The 18,684-nt window shown below is 35.1% G+C and overlaps 1 protein-coding gene across 2 annotated transcripts in view; it reads right to left on the reverse strand.

Annotated features, from left to right (window-relative positions):
- Window positions 1–18,684, reverse strand: part of LOC145681230 (uncharacterized) — a 157,439-nt gene that overhangs the window by 71,785 nt on the left and 66,970 nt on the right. Inside the window, exon 2 of one of the 2 annotated variants that reach the window (XM_081752778.1) lies at window positions 17,164–17,396. The exons of the other annotated variant lie outside the window; for it this stretch is intronic. Coding sequence (XP_081608904.1) covers window positions 17,375–17,396 — 22 coding nt within the window. The 3' untranslated portion in view covers window positions 17,164–17,374. Of the gene's footprint in view, window positions 1–17,163; window positions 17,397–18,684 lie in introns of those variants that run through there. 2 annotated transcript variants of the gene reach the window in all.

Raw genomic sequence — 18,684 nt, forward strand, 5'->3', positions numbered from 1 at the left:
GTCTACTTTTAGTAAAATCCTAGAACGTATTCTAGTAAGACTTCTGCATGTATACATAGAAAGACGCCAGTTACTTCCCATACACCAAGCAGGATTTCGCCCAGGTTATTCGATCAACGATCAACTACTTCGTTTAACCACCATGGTTACACAACACTATAACTCGATCAAACCATCATGTCTTGTATTATTTGACCTTGAGAAAGCATTTGACAGGGTATGGCACATCGCACTTATATATAAATTAACTCGTCTTCGATTTCCTGTTTCATATATAAGACTGATATACAACATTTAATCGGCCGTCTGTCATATGTTTCAATAAATAACTGCCTCTCACATCCTATTTTCCTTCACTGTGGAGTACCTCAAGGATCGGCTCTGTCGCCACTTCTCTATATTCTCTATGTTGCCGATATGCCTCCACTTCCTGATAAAATTCACCTATTTCAATATGCCGACGACACTGCCTTTCTTGCCTTAGGACCTACTATGCAATCCATCAACACTGCTCTACCGTTAGCAATTAACAATTTTCTTCACAGGTTGCGACAAATGGCAGCTAACGATCAACGCCAGAAAAACGCAGGCCATTGTCTTCATTCCTCCGAAACGAACATCAAGAGTCAGAAGAAATCCTAACTGCCTTTCACTACAAGTAGACCAAACTCCCATTCAGGCACGATCAACTGTAACTACTTGGGGCTCACATTCGATAAACATCTCACTTGGAAACAACATCTTCAAACAGTCACAACTAAAGCATACAATAGACTTATTAAAAAGGCTCACCGGAACGTCCTGGGGACTAAAAGCGAACACAATTCTGAACACATACAAGGCCTTTTTGCGGCCTGTGCTGACTTACGGAAACGTTGCATGGATTGCGGCCACCCGCAAAATTTATGAAAAGTTATTAGTGTTAGAACGACATGCTTTCCGTATTGAATATCGAGTCAAACTGCCTAGTCCCACAGCAGACTTGTACAACCGAATTCAGTTTCCTACACTTCAGTTTCATCTTGAAACTTTACGTCTCACATACATATGCTCTCTTTATAACACCCAACACCCTTTACTTCTGAATACTATGCACCACTTAGCTCTCCATCCCTCTCCATCTCGATATTACTCTCTACCGCTATCGTTACTCTATACTCTCTACTGCTACACTCTACCTCCTGACGCCTTAGACCAGGTACTCCTCATAGACTATCAAGTTCATGACCATCTTCCACTCATATTTCCATCATTTTCACGCTGAATCCATCTGCTACTAACAGGACTCCCATTGTCTACTTTGAAGCCTAGAGCAGCCCCTAGGCGAGAATATGACTTCATCTGTCGGACTAACACTTTTAGTTTAGTGATGTGATAGCACGTCTCGCCTCATCCTTCATGCTCATCATTCACAATCTATCTCTATATGATCTGCCTTCTCACTAGATACCCATTATTACTTTCATATATCAATTGCTCCAGTTAAGGTTCGGAAAGATCCTTAAGACCTTCGCAATTATTATAATCAAGAACTTCTCTGAGACCGTCAAAAAATCCCTTAAATCTTCCATTTACGCAAAACTCTTCCCTAAGAGAGGACGTAACCCTCTAAAAGGGTGCTAGTCATTATGACTAGTTATAAACAGACGACTGACTGAATGAGACCACTGATTCACTTCACCAGAATAGTAACATATTCAATCCGAAATTTGCAATTTTTTGTGAGGAGTGTTGGTTGTAGTCATTTCAGTGATTCCCAACCCTTCTGTTATGAACCACGTTAAATTAACAATATGCTCAGAAGAACCCATTCGATTTGCCATATAGACTACGTCAAATGATCCCGTCAAAATTCACGTTGCGTGCTAAATAGAGTCTGAAGGTTCCAAATGCAGACGTGTGATATTTCAAGCATGTAACCTTCGCGTGGGGCGTCCTGGGTAATTCTCAGAAAATCCATTATATTTTCTTACAGGAGGGAGAGTAATTTTCCCCCTCAGAAGAAGGAACTTTTTCTTATTTTGTATATGAACAAAACCCACCCGAGAGTTTGGAACTCTTAAAACTAGTTCTAAGTGGCAGTATTAAAACCCACCACCAGTACCCCAGAAGTCTGTCCTGGATGCGCCACTGTTTTCTCAATATTATTGATTTTACTCAAAGAACTTGACTTTTGAGAATGTTCTTTCCACATTTACCTTACGTGCTATACATTGTTTATAAGCTCTTCATTATGCCTTGGAAATAATCTTTCAATTAGCCATCTCCTTAGTATATTTTTTGAGGTAGGTGACGACTTCATTTTTGTCATTCACTTTCCATTGACATTAATGTTCATGTTTCGAGGTTTTTAACTATATTCCTTCCATTTTAGGATAATTTGAAATCTCCATTTTGAAGTCTCTTCTACATTTGAGCTGAACTTTAGCCATCTATCCCAAAGTCTATTCACATCATTGTAACCGGGCAGGACTTGTTAAATTATCATTAAAAAGACATTATTTCTAGTCCTGCTGTTTTATTTGCCACAGAAAGAATAGCTATTAGCATTAATCAATGAAACAAAGGAAGAAATCAGTTCACACAACGTAAGTTTACTAATGTCATTTATTTGAGAACGGCAGATATAGCAAGTTGTTGCTCCCGCTCGAATTTCGTACGATGTTAGATTATTTTTAACGCATTTCCCAACAATTTCATGTCCTGATTTCAAACTCCAATGTTCTCACATTTTCTCACTTTCTCATTTGGTTCCTTTCGAAGACTGCGAGCAAAATGGTTCCCCTTACAAATACTGCTCTTTGTACTAAACACCTTTCGAAGCTAGATTTTTGTTTAACGGTTATATTTTCGATCTCTTTTTAGTTCTGAATCTGAAATGAATATTCTCAAATTATCCTGTGATGTTTTGACTGAAATTTTAGTCTAATCTGTTTTCTTGTTGCGTATTTACCAGGTTATCATAAATTAAGTATCGCTGTTCAGAGAACTCTGGACGCAACCACTCGACATAATGCAACCAAACTTGGTAGAAACATATTTGAGAACATGCAGAAGCGATTGGTGAAGAAAACAAAATTTGTTCCAATTTTCGCCACCAGAGTTAATTGTGACGCTGCAAAACGCCTTGTAAATACAACATGAAAAAAAACTACATTAGTGATGCTAAATGATATGAAAGACTGTAATTATCTCTCCAGGCGCTTGCTCACGCCTACATTTGTCTCAGTGATACAGGTTTGAGGGCCAATACATGCCAGATGTGAATTGATGGTGATCTGATGTTTTCTTCTTTTTTCTTCCCACACGCTTTGCCTTGTGTTCAAAGGATCCCGGATTCGATTTCCGGTAAAGACACACGTGAGTCGGATCCCATGTTAGCCTCTAGGTTCCATTCTTAGAAGGCCATCAAAATCTCATACGGTACTAGTCACCATACATTTTCCTTGCTCAGGGATCTTCACGTCAAAGACCTCCCTTTGGGCAGAATCCCATATCATCATCGCTCATAAGATCACTTCACCGCGGAGTTATTAATAGGAGTAAAAATCAATGCCACGGATCGCACCGGGGGCATAATTACGACCTTTCTTTCATTGAATATCAATAATATCATTTGTCTTCCATATCACAATCACCGTACTTAATACTAAAAAAAACACAACTGAAGGCGAGATTTGACACTAATATTTTCCTGGATTTTTGGAGGGGGCTTGCATTTTAGGGACCATAGGAGAGACTAACATTTAAATTTTTTTAATATCTTAAAAAAACGAAGTTAAAGGGACGCTTCAATTCAAAAGGCCCCTCCCCCGTAAATCCGCTATTGACCACGGGGTATTAATAGCACTGGTAATCAATGCCGAGATCCACAGGAGGGGTAATTACAGCCCTTCTTATCATTTAACATCACTAGTGTCGTTTTTCTTCCATGCTGCTCTTATTTGGCGTTTACAGCGCCACAATTACCTGTGGCGACAAAAATTATAACTAATTTTATTTTCTATACCAATCGCTTCTGCATGTGTTCAAATGTATTCCTACCAAGTTTGGTTCCATGCTGTCAAGTGGTTACGTCTCCAGATTTCTCTGAACAGCGATATTTATTTTATGATCACTTTGTACTTTTATTATGGTGTATGTAAAATTCTTCCTAATGCATGTTTTTCGTGCATCAGTTTCATTTATGTCCTTGTTTTTCACCATATTTTCCGTAAAAATCAAATCCAAAAATAAGGTAGTTTCACATAAACACAGAAAAGAAACAGCATACAACAAGACATTCATTCGCAGCAAGCGGAAAAACATATGCAGAGATGGAGGAGAAATAAACAGGGACTAAAATGATGGAGGAAAATTCCATTCAAACTAATTATTAAAATAAATTGATAAATCAAATTCAAATTGTAATTCATCATAGTAATTAGTGTAATCGTTCTGTGATGGTTGGGGTAATCTTTATAATAATCACCGCACTTTACGGGTTGTATTGAATGATATAAGCTCAATTCTTTAGCGGATTCCATTGTGACGTCGTTGCAGTGTCTTCGCGTAGGAAGCTGTTCAGAAACTCATTCTAAGCAGTTTCTCCTTTCTCGTCACAATTAAGTTTCTTCTTTTGCAGCTGTGGGTACAACCACTGGAAAAATATTCATAAATATCAACTCAGATTTCAATGGATTACCACCGCAATGTTTTCTAATGTTATATATATATTAACAACCTCCAACCGCCGTGCCTAATTTGCATGGGGATGAATTAATGTTTGACGTTTGGAGATCGCTACTACTCACCATCTGAAATGAGTAGGTTCGAAGCGGGAGCAGAGAAAAACCACAAAAAGTTAACTTCCATTTAAATATCTGTATTATACGAAATATCAAGTGTGAATATTGGTAGTGTAGATTGTGTATAACGCGTCAGATCACATATCGTTAGCATCTAAGAATTCAGTCACGAATAATTCCTACATAGCTGAGATACACATACCTTGCTGATAGATGACTGCCTGGACTGGATGTTGAAGTTCCATGACAATGGACCGCTCCTGCTGCAAATAGTCGGCGAACAGTAGAGTCCGACTATAATCCAACCATAATCCAAGTTAATGGTTGTCCTAGATGATGCAAGATCTTCCTAGATCTACTCCTGGACTAGATTCGCAGTTGACTAATAAACTGCGATGAGCTTACAAGTGGTTCTCTCTGTCGATCCTAAACTTCTGATCCAAATCCTCTCGGACCAGAGGTTTTTATTCTCCATTTCCAGACATTCTGAAATTCTCGTTGTTGACTTTCTGTTTATCTCAGCTATTGGTAAAACATTGGTTTCACCCGAACTACATCGTGATCAAATTCTCAGACCAACAAATTTCTGCAAGTCTGACGGTTATGCCACAGTCAAAGTGTGTCACTGTTACGTACAGAGTTTCACATTGATGACATTTCAATTCTTCAACCATAACATTGCAAATCATAATAAACATACAAACTGACGACTTAGCGTCTAGCCATAACACAACAATTACATTCAACGCATTTACAAATTATTGACATACGTCAACAAATAAACACAAACACGTGTTTATTCTACATGACAACATTTGATTACTATACTTTGATACAACATTTAATAACTGAGATTTTCTATCTCCAAAATAATACATTCCAAAACAATATACCTCTACATGCCCCCCTTCAAAACGAGGGAACTGCGTTCACGAATAAATTTCTGTATAGAAATTGACAAAAATATTTGGTATAAAATACAAACAAAAATAATTGAATATATTTGTCCATCACCTATATATATGCATCTTAATTTAACCATTAATCATACATAGAAAATCTGTCAAACACCATTTATTTATTTAATTCATTCTTTTTTTTAAAAAATCTTGACGAGAGTCGTTATAAAAAGTATCGGCTACTGCCATCCATTGTATTATACATGTAGCTATATGTAACTATATGTTACTTCCTGCGCTCTCAAACGCACATATATGTACTTTTTATTCTCTCGTTCTCGTAATTTTCCACTGCATTTAGTAGCAAAGTCCAACACAGTGTTTGTTACCACTGCACTTATATCACAAATGTCAGTGTCTTCACCACTGATGTAGTATGAACACAAAAATACTTTATTATACACTCTTCATCTCCTAATGATACACTTATATATTCAGTAACAACGTCCCATCTCGTTGTAAGACACAATAAAAATTTGAAAATATAAAAATCACTTCACTGTTGGTATCTTTCCTATTCCTACAGTTAGCAAATCTGCATAACTTCCATGCCGTAAACTGATTATTCAGCAAAGTTTTTGGCAATGACATTGAGATTGTTCCACGTAGCTTCCTTTTAGTTGCGTCGCGTCATTACTTACAGTTGACCGTGAAATCGTGTCTGCACTATTTTCGTTAAAAACTTGGAAAGTGTTCACAAAATCAAGATTTCACACGGAAGGAAATATACTTTTTCACTTTTCGAGTTCGTGGATAAATGTTCATCCGCTTTACCGGTCTCGAAATTCGATAAATTCGTGATTTCGTGTGCATCACTCTGGATTTTGGTGTCGTGGAATGCTTTTTGTGTGTCCGCTACATTTGAATTATTTTGTGCTAAACCTATATGCTTTGGATAGTGATCTGAATTCTTTTGTGTGTTACTAGTGTGTTTTCTAGTGCTATTTTTATTAACCAGTGCATAGATTGAAGTTGAAGCGTAGTGTTTTATATGATTAACATCGTCATATATCTTATTTTTATTTTCAACTCTTCCTATCTGTTCTTTCTTCTCATTAAATTTACGTAATTTAAACACTAAATACAATATAACTATAAACGTCCCTAGTATCAATACGGTTAAAGTTATTAATGCTACAGTAACTATCATAGTCTTCTGCTCCATATTGCCTGTAAATATAAATGACTAGTTGTGAAATCCCGTTTTTCTCTATTTAAAAGTCTAATATTACTAAATCTTTGTCTACGGTTCTTTTTCGTAAAAATATTACTTTTTCTTACCATAGGCGTACTTTCAATGTTCTAAATCTGTTCATTATTCCCTATACAATGCACAACAGATGCATATTCTGAACAATGACTAATGTTCTAACACTTATGTAACCCTTCGGGTACTAAACTGTTCCCCTTGTTACATTTTAATTCGTTTTACGTCGTATTTTTCATTTTTTTTCAAAGTCGTACAATCCTATATTTTCGCGCATATTTATGTGTTTAAATATACTTTACTACTGCTTTTACTGATATATGTAGGTACTAATATCTTTATTGATGTTTATTCCATCATTCTTTAACATTACAAAGCTTTATTTACTGTGAATTCATTCGTATTGCATCAGAATTGCCGTGAATCAGAGTAACTTATCATGTGTAGGCGTGGCCTGTTGCTACGGATCGGCCATCTTGGCTCAGAAGCTCCACCCATAGTTACGGATTCCTCTCATGCTGCGAGGAGCGATTTCATCCACCGCAACTTTCTCCGTAAGTAGTAACTACAGCGAGAACGAACCGCTATAATTTGTTACTTCTCTACACATGAATATTCGGTTAACTAATGAACTGAATACTTTAATTATTATAATAATAATCGATATGCCAATTGATTATTCTATAGCTATAACGGATCAATAATTTTTACTCTTTCTTTCTTTCTTAAAAAAACTTGAATTTAGAAAATGAATTTAACTTAAAATAACTTGTTTACATACAACTTAACGACAATTATAGACATGATGCATTACGACTGTATTCTCTTTTAACTATTTCTCGTCTATTATCTATTATTTTCTACTTTTCTCTTGTAGATGTTTACTTCTTTTAACGACTTTTTCCATACCTTTTTTACTACTTCTATTCTTCATTCGTAAGCTTACTTATCTAGTTTTATGCTACTAGCATCTATAATATTCACTATTTATCTATTTGTCTCTCACTAATATTATGCTGTTATATAACCTAGCCATTATCTATTTACATGCTCGTATCTATTTTTATCTATGATCTTCTATTTACTATGCTTATTGTTTACTGCTTTTCTTACTTTACCAAAATACTGAGTTTTGTCGTATTAGTACCGCGTAACCATTCTCGTTCAAGAACCTTATTCGTTTCACCAATTTGTATAGTTACTCCTAGTTTTGTCTAGGATCATATTACCTAGGCTTTTCGACTCGTGACTACCACATGCTGTTGGTTAGTATTTCTACATGTTACCAATTGTTCCATATCCTAATAAAAAAAACTCTTTTCAGGTATTTCATTGCAACATAGAATTTTCTTTTTTTCAAAAATACCATTCTTCTTCATATCTCAAAATGTAAAACTTTTTTTCACAACCCAAGGCACATACAACATCGATTTACATGATATGCTTTACCTCATTAATACTTATTGATTATTATTATTATTACTATTATTATTATTATTATTATTATTATTGTTATTATTATTATTATTATTATTATTATTATTATTATTATTATTATTATTATTATTATTATGGATTTTGAACTCTATACTGCCGAATTGATTTATAAAGCTTACAATACCAATAGCAATAACGTTGTTGATATTAATGCTATGATTATTCCAAGTATTACGTACATAATATAATCTGTTTTTAGATGCAGTTCTGGGATGATGTATCGACTTTTAATTTCAATAACTTTTCGGTTAAACTATTTAACTCCTGCGTATGTAACGAAAAATTAACTTGTCTCTCCGTCCAATTACCAATTAATTTAATATGTTTATTTTGAACTTATATTATTCGTTTAGTTGGAATTACCAGCTCTCCTATTATTATGTTGTCAAATTTATCGTACTTTATGAAACTTGATTTAGATTTAGTTTGATCCAGTTTTGTGGAAGTAACTTCTTGATGTACACCCACTTTTGTCATGTACGCCTCCTTTTCAACAGAAGAGTACATCACGCCTGCGTGTGTATATCTGAATATCACATTCCCCAATAATTTCTCAGAATTCTGCTGGCATCCTTCCAAAGAATGATTTAAAATAATATTATTCAGACACTTAGCTTCATTATCCATAGTTATGCTTTCACAAAAGTACAGGAAACTTTTAAATTCACATTCATTTTTATCTAATGAATGATAGTTACCTTCCGCCAAGTAAACTGCTTCCGGTAAATCGTAAAATATTCTGGTATTATTTATTAAGTAGCCCATAGATATTATGTCATACATGATTGAAATACTAGTATCATATATTATTGGAGTTTTTAATATTAAATCAACATTATTTTCCTCATAATAATATTTTACTAAATATACGCTAGACATTTGGTAAAACATCCCAATTTCAGACCTATAAATAGTATTCTTCAAAACATCATGAAGACTTATTAATCTTTTTACATCTGCATTAGATAATATATGATATGTTAGTTGATTATTTAATATACTGTTTGTTATTTTATTTACCCTCTCTTGCACAAGATGAGCAAACAAGTTTGCCATTATCTTGCGTTGCGATTGGTGTAAATAACAATACAGCTGTTGAATTTTATTTTTAAAATCTTGCAATACGTGTTGCACTTTAACTACAATTCCATGGACTAAAGAAATTTCATTATTAAATGATGCTTTTAGATTTTTAATTTCACTTGTTAGTAAGTTTTCGTGTTTATTTAATTTATCAATTGAATGAGACAACTGCTGATTATGTATTAGATTATATGTCGATAGACCAATAGACGATAATCCCAGTAACCACGAAAATATAAACCTTTTATTTCTATAATTATTATTACACCAAGTTTTTCCATTTTCATAAACAAAATGACATGGTAACAAATTTACAATATTTTGTCTAAATTCTTTTTCTTTTACAGCATAATCATTAAGAATATCATATGCATCAGTACACTTGTCATGCACTGGCACAGCCTCTTGAAAATTTAAGTGTAACTTTACAGTGGTATACACCATGTTTGTAGCATGTACAGTATATGCATTCTGCATTAACGCTAATCCAATTTCCGTTAACGTTATCTGTTGTTGCTCCTCCTCTGCTATGCCCATACTCATCAATAATATTTCCAAAATTAAAATCTTGAACATGGTGTTGACTGTAAATAATTGAAACTTAAAATTACTACTTGAATTTATTTTATTTATTTTAATAATTTTTTAACTCTTTTATTTAGTTAATACTTATGTTTATTTATTTATTTTATTTACGTTGTATGCGTACCTTGGATTATTTAACAAACCAAACAAATTTACGAAATATCTCTAATTTAAAAAAAATTCTCTATTTTCCTAATAACTCTAAATTCTGTAAACAAAACATGTTTACCAGTTCAGGGATTTTTCAGATGGAAACCAAAATTTCCTTTGATTTCGGTCACGGACTTTTGTTGATAAACGGCGGTCCACCTCGCCATTCCACTGATAAAAACATTTTGTTTACAGATCCCTAACAAACAAATCAAACTTATAAACTTAAATTATTCTTGTTTTCGTCGCAAAAAAACTTTTTAACTTATTGTGATGTAGTCGTTGAGTCACTAAACCTCTTGGATTTTTCCACGCGTTGTTTACTTTTTTTCCTTTTAGACATCACTGTCTAAATCCGAATCTTCATCTTGCTTATCAGACTCTTCATCATTTGTGCCAATAAATGGTTTTAAACGCCGAATGTCAATCGTGTCAACTTTTTCTTGTCCTTTCTTCGTCTCATACTTTACTTTATATGAATTGTTATTCATTTTTTCCACTATAACACCACGAGTATTAAATCTTTTCCCGAAACAAGCTGGAATGCCTGCTCTTGGCATTTCACGTATCCAAACCTTTTGACCAATGTCAAAATTAGGTTGAGAAAACTTCTCGATCTGCTTCTTCTGAGACTTAAACCGTTTTTGCAAATTTTGGTATGCTACCTTCCTTGTTTCTTTGACAGTTCTTATTCGCTCATCATTCTCCACATACTCACAGGGAATGTCCAGATCTTGTTCCAAGAACGTTCTGGGTTCACGTCCTGTTAGCAAACGATAAGGCGAATGTTTCGTTCCGTCATGAACTTGAGTATTCATGGTGAATACTATGCAAGGTAGGATTTCATCCCAATTTGTAAATTCACGGTCTATGTAGCGCTTCATGACTTGCTGTATGGATCTTATGGCTCTTTCTGATGTTCCTATATTATAGTGCGCATCCGTGTTGGCGAAGTTCAACTTCATTCCAAAACGTTCTGCCATTTCTTCCATCACTCGGCTTCGGTGGGTGCTATGCCTGTCCATCGCTAGAATCTCAGGAATGCCGTGTTTCGTGATTAGCTCTTCAAAAATCACTTCTGCTATAATCTCGGATGTTATTGCAGGGACTGCTTTAGCAATTACATATCTTGTAGCACTATCTACAAACACAATCACATATTTATTTCGATGGTTTTTAGACCTTTTAAATGGCCCAATCTCGTCCATAGTTACATGCTGGAATGGCATATGACTGCGGTACGTCTGTGGATGCAATGGTGTCCTACCTGCCTTACGCTTCTGAATCTGACAGCTTACACATTGGCTGACCTTCTCCTAAAAAAATGTTCATATTAGGGAAGTAAAAAGATTTTAATGCCCGATTGTAGCATTTGGTATAGGAGTAATGTCCTCCTCCATAAATCGAACAGTGCAAGTTTTTAAACACTTGTTCCCTTAATGAAAAAGGAATGCACAATAGAAATTTCTTTCCATTTGCCATCCTTTGTGTTCTAAAAGATTTCCATATTTTACCACATACCAACGTGCTTGCCTCTCATATTTCTCGTCTGCTACCTCAGGATGTTCAATAGCATTCATTATGGGTCCGAAGAAAGAATCCTTTCTCTGCAATTCAGCTACGTCTACGTCATCATCAAATGTGATGTTTACTTCCAGATCTTCGATTTTCACTGGTAATGCATCCAAATCAATATCTTCATCCGTGGGTTGAATATCGGTATTCCTCGACAGTACATCGCTCGGGTTTTTCTCACCCGGACAATGCACAGGTGTATACTGGTATTGTGCCATTTCTAAACTATATCTCAATAACTTTGGTGATAACTTAGGTGTTGTTTGCAAATATTTAATGCATCTACAATCCGTATATAATTCGAATTCTTTGTTATATAGATAGTAATTGAATGCTTTAAAGGCACTCACTACTGCCAAAATTTCCAACTCTACTATGTGTCTTCTAGCTTCATTCGGTCTCAACACCTTACTATAATATGAAATTGGTGTCCATTCTCCATTTACTTCTTTCTGCATGAGAACTGCTCCTATTGACTTCGTCGACGCATCTGTATACACTCTCGTCTCTAGATTTTCTCGGAATGGCGCTAGTAATGGTGCATTCAACAATGCATCTTTTAATTTTTCAAAGCTGTTTTGATGCTCCTCGGTCCATACGAATTTATGATTTTTCCTAAGCAACGGTTGAAAAATTGCTGAGATTTCTGCGTAATCTTTGCAAAATTTTCGTACGTAGTTTGTCAAACCCAGGAACGACTTAAGTTCTTTTGCGCTTGTTGGTGGTTTACACGCTTTTATGGCTTGTATCACTTTTGGACTTATTTCGTATCCGGCCTCACTTACAATGTGACCTAACGCTAAAACTTTCTCCTCCATAAAGTGACACTTTTCTACTGACAATTTCAAGCCATACTTTCTCAGTCTTTGAAAAATAGAATGCAATACAGACACCATCTTTTCTTGATTGTTAACATAAAGGAATACGTCATCCATGTAATATGACACCGCTTCCGGATTAACGTTAGCTAATGTCACAGCCATGATCTTCGTGTATATGGCTGGAGACTGAATGTAACCTATGGGGAGCTTGGAATATTGGTAAGCACCGACGCCAGGAATGTGGAACGCGATAGGCACTTTTGATGTCAAGCACACTGAAGAATTTATGACCCCCCATACATGTTAGAATCTGATGTGTGGGCGGCAACGCCACGGAATGGAATTTTACGTGCCGATTCAACATCCGACAGTCGAGCACTGCTCTTATCGCTCCATTAGGCTTTTTAACGAACAGCATAGGTGAATTATAAGAGCTATTACTCTCCTCGATAACGTTCTGTTCGAGCAGGATATTTATTTGCTCTTTAACATTGTCTTTCATCGCAATTGGGATCGGATACTGTTGCCTTCTAAAAGGAACTTCCGTTTCTAATTCTATTTTGTGTTCTACGCCTTTAACTCTGCCTAACTCATTGTCTCTCCACACAAAAACATCTGCATAATCGTAACAAAGTTTTTCCAATTTCTTTTTAATTTCAGGTTTAGTTTTTCGCCATATTTTAATCTTGTCTTGTCATAATTTTTCCGTGCTTCTAACACTTCCTCAATTTCATCATCCGTTAACCTTTCCTGTCTCAATTCCGTCTCACTAACACATTCTTCCGCATCTCCAATTTTCAAATTCCTTGTTAACATTATTGTCTTGTTCGATGGATTAATGTTCTCTAATTTCTGATTTTCTTTTGATAATATCGCCCTAGGTATAAATACATTATACTGTTTCTCTAATAACTTATCAGGCTCTAAAAGATACTCGTTACTCGCCCAAGAATTTACTAGATTGACTTCAACAGTCGTTCTAGTTCTTGGTAACAGTTTAACTCTATGTCCTAAAACCCATTTTGGTTTTAAACTTGTCTTTACACTTATCGCGATATTATCGGAAACTAATCTTGTTTCCTGATCATTCTTACAATTTCTAGTCGGTCTCCCGAACCTTTGAACTAAGATTTTACTGTTCCCATAGTCTATTTGACAATTTTGTGTCCTCAAGAAATCATTCCCGATTAACATTTGATACGGAAAATCCTTTATTATTCGGAACTCTTGATGAAATGTCTGATTGGATATTTTAAACTTAATTACAGCCAATTTTTTAATTACAAGTGTATTCTGCGTAATACCCCTAATTTTCGTTTGTCTTGGAATAATTCGCGCACTTGGTGGCACTAATTTCTCATTGATAATGGAAATTTGTGATCCACTATCTAGTAACGCTTTAATTTGTCTGCTTTCTATTCCTACTGGTAAATATACCATATTATTTTCCAATTTTACTGAGGCAATAACATCTCTTGTTCTCATATTCCTGTTACCTGTAAATGTGCCTCGCTCATTTACAGATGTATTCAGTTTAAACGACTCGGTCCTACAGGTTGGTAATATGTTGTAGCATTCACTTGTGCAGGTACAACTTGCACAAACCTTTCCGGATTATGATTATCAGAATATTGACTTTGTTGACAACAAGAATTCTGACAACTGCTTTGCCAGTTTCCTTGTTGACCACGTCCACGATTATTTCGCCAGTATCCACCTCTGTTACCACGTCTATTATGAAAACTATTGTTTCCTCTATTGTTATTTTGACCTCTATTATTATTATTTGACCAATATTTGTTCTTATTTCCGCGATATTTATTTCTATTATTACCTCTATATTGTTGATTGTTTCTAAAATTTTGATTTTTCACTTGTTTTCTACTTTGATTATACTGTTTTTCTTCTTCTTGCGTTTTTGCTGACAACGCGATTTGCTACTTATCGATTTTTTTCTCCAATTCCGCGATTTGCGTTAGACTTTGCGGCTCTTGTTTAATTTTGTGTTCTTCTTTACTTTTTCTTACTACCACGTGATCCAACTCGGACTCACTTCCTTCATCTTCGACTTGTTCCCTGATCTTTTTGACTAAGTCTTTTATTGTCACCTTTCCTGTTTCGCGCTTCACCCGCTTCGTGATTTTACATTTGTTCTTCTCGATCTTTTGTAGATCGTCTACAAACTTATCTAAATTAGAGTAGGCTACCGTTCCTACTTTCTCCATGTAGTACGGATGTAACCCACTAACTATTATTCCAATCTTTTTCATATCTGTCATATTGGAGTCTAATCTCTCGCAAAGAACCAGCATGTCATATACATAGTTTATGACAGCTTCGTCTTCTTGTTGTAAACGTTCTTTAATCCGGTCTTCTATATCAAGCGTCACATTCGACTTAGTAAATTCCTCAACGATTTCCGCCTGTAAATCCTTATATTGGATTTCCGCTATATTCTTCCGTTTCAGGAACAACTTTATCCATTGTCTCCCTACTCCTTTAAAAATGTTTGGTATCAACTCTTTCCTTTTGTTTTCGGCGATACCTGCCATCTGACACGCATCATCGAACTCATCAAAGAAAGAAACGATGTCACTATCGTTTTTCAAATCAAACTTTGGTAATTTATTTATGTCCACGTAAAAGGTGATGTTTGAAGTCATTTTAACGTCCTTGCTTTTACTATTCACTAAATTCTCATCTAAATTTATAATAGAGGGAAAATCTTCCGACACGGATTTTATTACTGGACTACTAGGAAAGTTGAACACCGGTTCTTTACTTAAAATAATTTTGGGACTCGCGGCTGTTTCTTGACCACTAGAATTTTTTCGTCATTCAGGTGTCCTTACACCAAATACATTATGTACTTCTATATTAATACCCTTACTTGCCTTTTGCGCCCTCGTCAACACAGTATTTTCGGTCACTTATCAATTGACTACGTAGTGTGGGAGGGTGGTGTGGGTTAACCTGATAACTTTATATACTAGAGTCATTGTCTAAGCCTTTCGAGATCCGAACCAAATCTCGCATTCAACTGGTGAACGTTAAAATTACTAAATTTTACCATACTAAATTACTTAATCTACAATTAATTTTGAGCCGGGATTTGAACCAAACATGACTTCACCATAACAATGATGGTGAGCCTTACACTGAAAACTAAAACTGTACCGTCGCGGGATTCGAACCAAAGCTATCTCCACCATAACAATGGTGGGAAATAATCTTAAAACTAAAACTATTCCGGCTCGGGACTCGAACCACAGCTATCTCCACCATAACATTGGTGGGTTATCACTACAAATGCTTCTAAATTACGCCTGGGATTAAACCACAGCTATCTCCACCATAACAACCTCCAACCGTCGTGCCTAATTTGCATGGGGATGAATTAATGTTTGACGTTTCGAGATCGCTACTACTCACCATCTGAAATGAGTAGGTTCGAAGCGGGAGCAGAGAAAAACCACAAAAAGTTAACTTCCATTTAAATATCTGTATTATACGAAATATCAAGTGTGAATATTGGTAGTGTAGATTGTGTATAACGCGTCAGATCACATATCGTTAGCATCTAAGAATTCAGTCACGAATAATTCCTACATAGCTGAGATACACATACCTTGCTGATAGATGACTGCCTGGACTGGATGTTGAAGTTCTATGACAATGGATCGCTCCTGCTGCAAATAGTCGGCGAACAGTAGAGTCCGACTATAATCCAACCATAATCCAAGTTAATGGTTGTCCTAGATGATGCAAGATCTTCCTAGATCTACTCCTGGACTGGATTCGCAGTTGACTAATAAACTGCGATGAGCTTACAAGTGGTTCTCTCTGTCGATCCTCCACTTCTGATCCAAATCCTCTCGGACCAGAGGTTTTTATTCTCCATTTCCAGACATTCTGGAATTCTCGTTGTTGACTTTCTGTTTATCTCAGCTATTGGTAAAACATTAGTTTCACCCGAATTACATCGTGATCAAATTCTCAGACCAACGATTTTCTGCAACTCTGACGGTTATGCCACAGTCAAAGTGTGTCACTGTTACGTACAGAGTTTCACATTGATGACATTTCAATTCTTCAACCATAACATTGCAAATCATAATAAACATACAAACTGACGACTTAGCGTCTAGCCATAACACAACAATAACATTCAACGCATTTACAAATTATTGACATACGTCAACAAATAAACACAAACACGTGTTTATTCTACATGACAACATTTGATTACTATACTTTGATACAACATTTAATAACTGAGATTTTCTATCTCCAAAATAATATATCCCAAAACCATATATCTCTACAATATATATATATATATGTATATATATATATATATATATATATATATATATATATATATATATATATATATATATATATATATATATATATTTCGGCTGCATGCTTAGCCTTGGAGATGGATGTAGAGTTATGCAACTAATAGCAGTGAAGAATCGGGGCCTAGGGCCCCTAGTTTTCTGAGTTACTATCTATATATTATTTTAAAAAATTATAATAATCTTATAATATACCTATCATAGTCTGGGTTCTGCCCCCCCAACCTTTTACCTTCTAGATCCGCCACTGACAGTACTGACGCTGAGCCTTCCTGGTATTCTCAACATTCACCTGATACAACTGCTGAAACGCTTGAACCAGGTGCATGGTTTCTGAAGCATCCTATATCTAACTGATGGATACATCCCATCTAACAAGATGTTAATAAATTAGGAATCACTACAATTAAATCTCAAAACAAGAAATGCATTATAAAACTTCAACAAACTGATCCACCGTTTCATTTAACTTTTGGTTTCTGAATAATCTTTCAGATACTAAGGAATGTTTTACTGTATTTGACACAAATCTATCAAGTATTTTACATTTAAATAAATCCCATGAAGAGTTACTATTTACGGCATATTGTACTTCTACTTGAAAATCTCCTTTACTACGTGTTCACAATGTACTATAGACAACTGTCATTCGGCAAAAAATTGCTCCACTATTTTTTCAATTATCAGTAGAACATCAAAAACTAAAAATCTATTCTGCCATCAATGACTTTAAACGCTTTTACTTTTGTATCAAATCATTTAATAAATTTGTGGAAAGAGTATTTACTAATATAATGCGGAATTGTACTAACAACTGCAATATTACCCTGAGCATGATTATCATAATTTGAAAAATTACTCGGCAATTTATCAAAAAAATCTATGATCATGAGGCATTGGCCTACACGTCCAAAACATGCCTATAGGAGTCGAATTTTTAACTAAAGAAACTCTCTTATAGTAATCAGAAAAGCCCTGATAATTGTTCGTTGGCCTATCAGGAGTTGGCAACTCTGAACTATTCTCTAGAAACTGAAATTCAACTTGCCTAGGTATAACATGATTAATAGAGCAAGTTTGATTAATACCTTGTACCAAAACCTAAGATATCTCTAGTTAATTGAATAGTCTCCGCTTGAATTGGTGTTGAAGATTGAGCAAGACAACTAAAGTTCCTAGGAAAAGGTTCTACTAAACTATAAATTCTCGAATTATCTTCTACACGATCATAAAACTGGAAAATGTGACTTCGAGGAGGGGTCAGGTTCATAATTGCTCTATCATTTGTCATGTGACCTGTCTGATCTATAGTAATAATTTGTAAATTATCATCTGAAATATCAGTAAGAGCTGACTCCTCTCGTGAAGACATTTTCAATCTGATTTGAAGACACAAAAGTTGATCAAATGTTACAAAAAATAAAAAAATGCAGTAAATCTTTCCACAAAAGAAATATCACTTCAATAATCAAGAATTAAATTATCGTAACACTTGATTAACATTAATATATATAACAAACAAGCTACTACACACTACGCTAACTACTAATTACTAAAGAAAGAAGAAAAAGATCGACCTTCAATTATAAGCTGCTATCAGAAATACACAACTTGTTTTAAATTCAAACTTCCATTAACCCTCGAGAAGTCGCGCTGAAA

This window comes from Thermobia domestica, chromosome 3 (genome assembly GCF_964235325.1).
Source record: "Thermobia domestica chromosome 3, izTheDome1.hap1.1, whole genome shotgun sequence".
Classification (NCBI taxonomy): Eukaryota; Metazoa; Arthropoda; class Insecta; order Zygentoma; family Lepismatidae; genus Thermobia; species Thermobia domestica.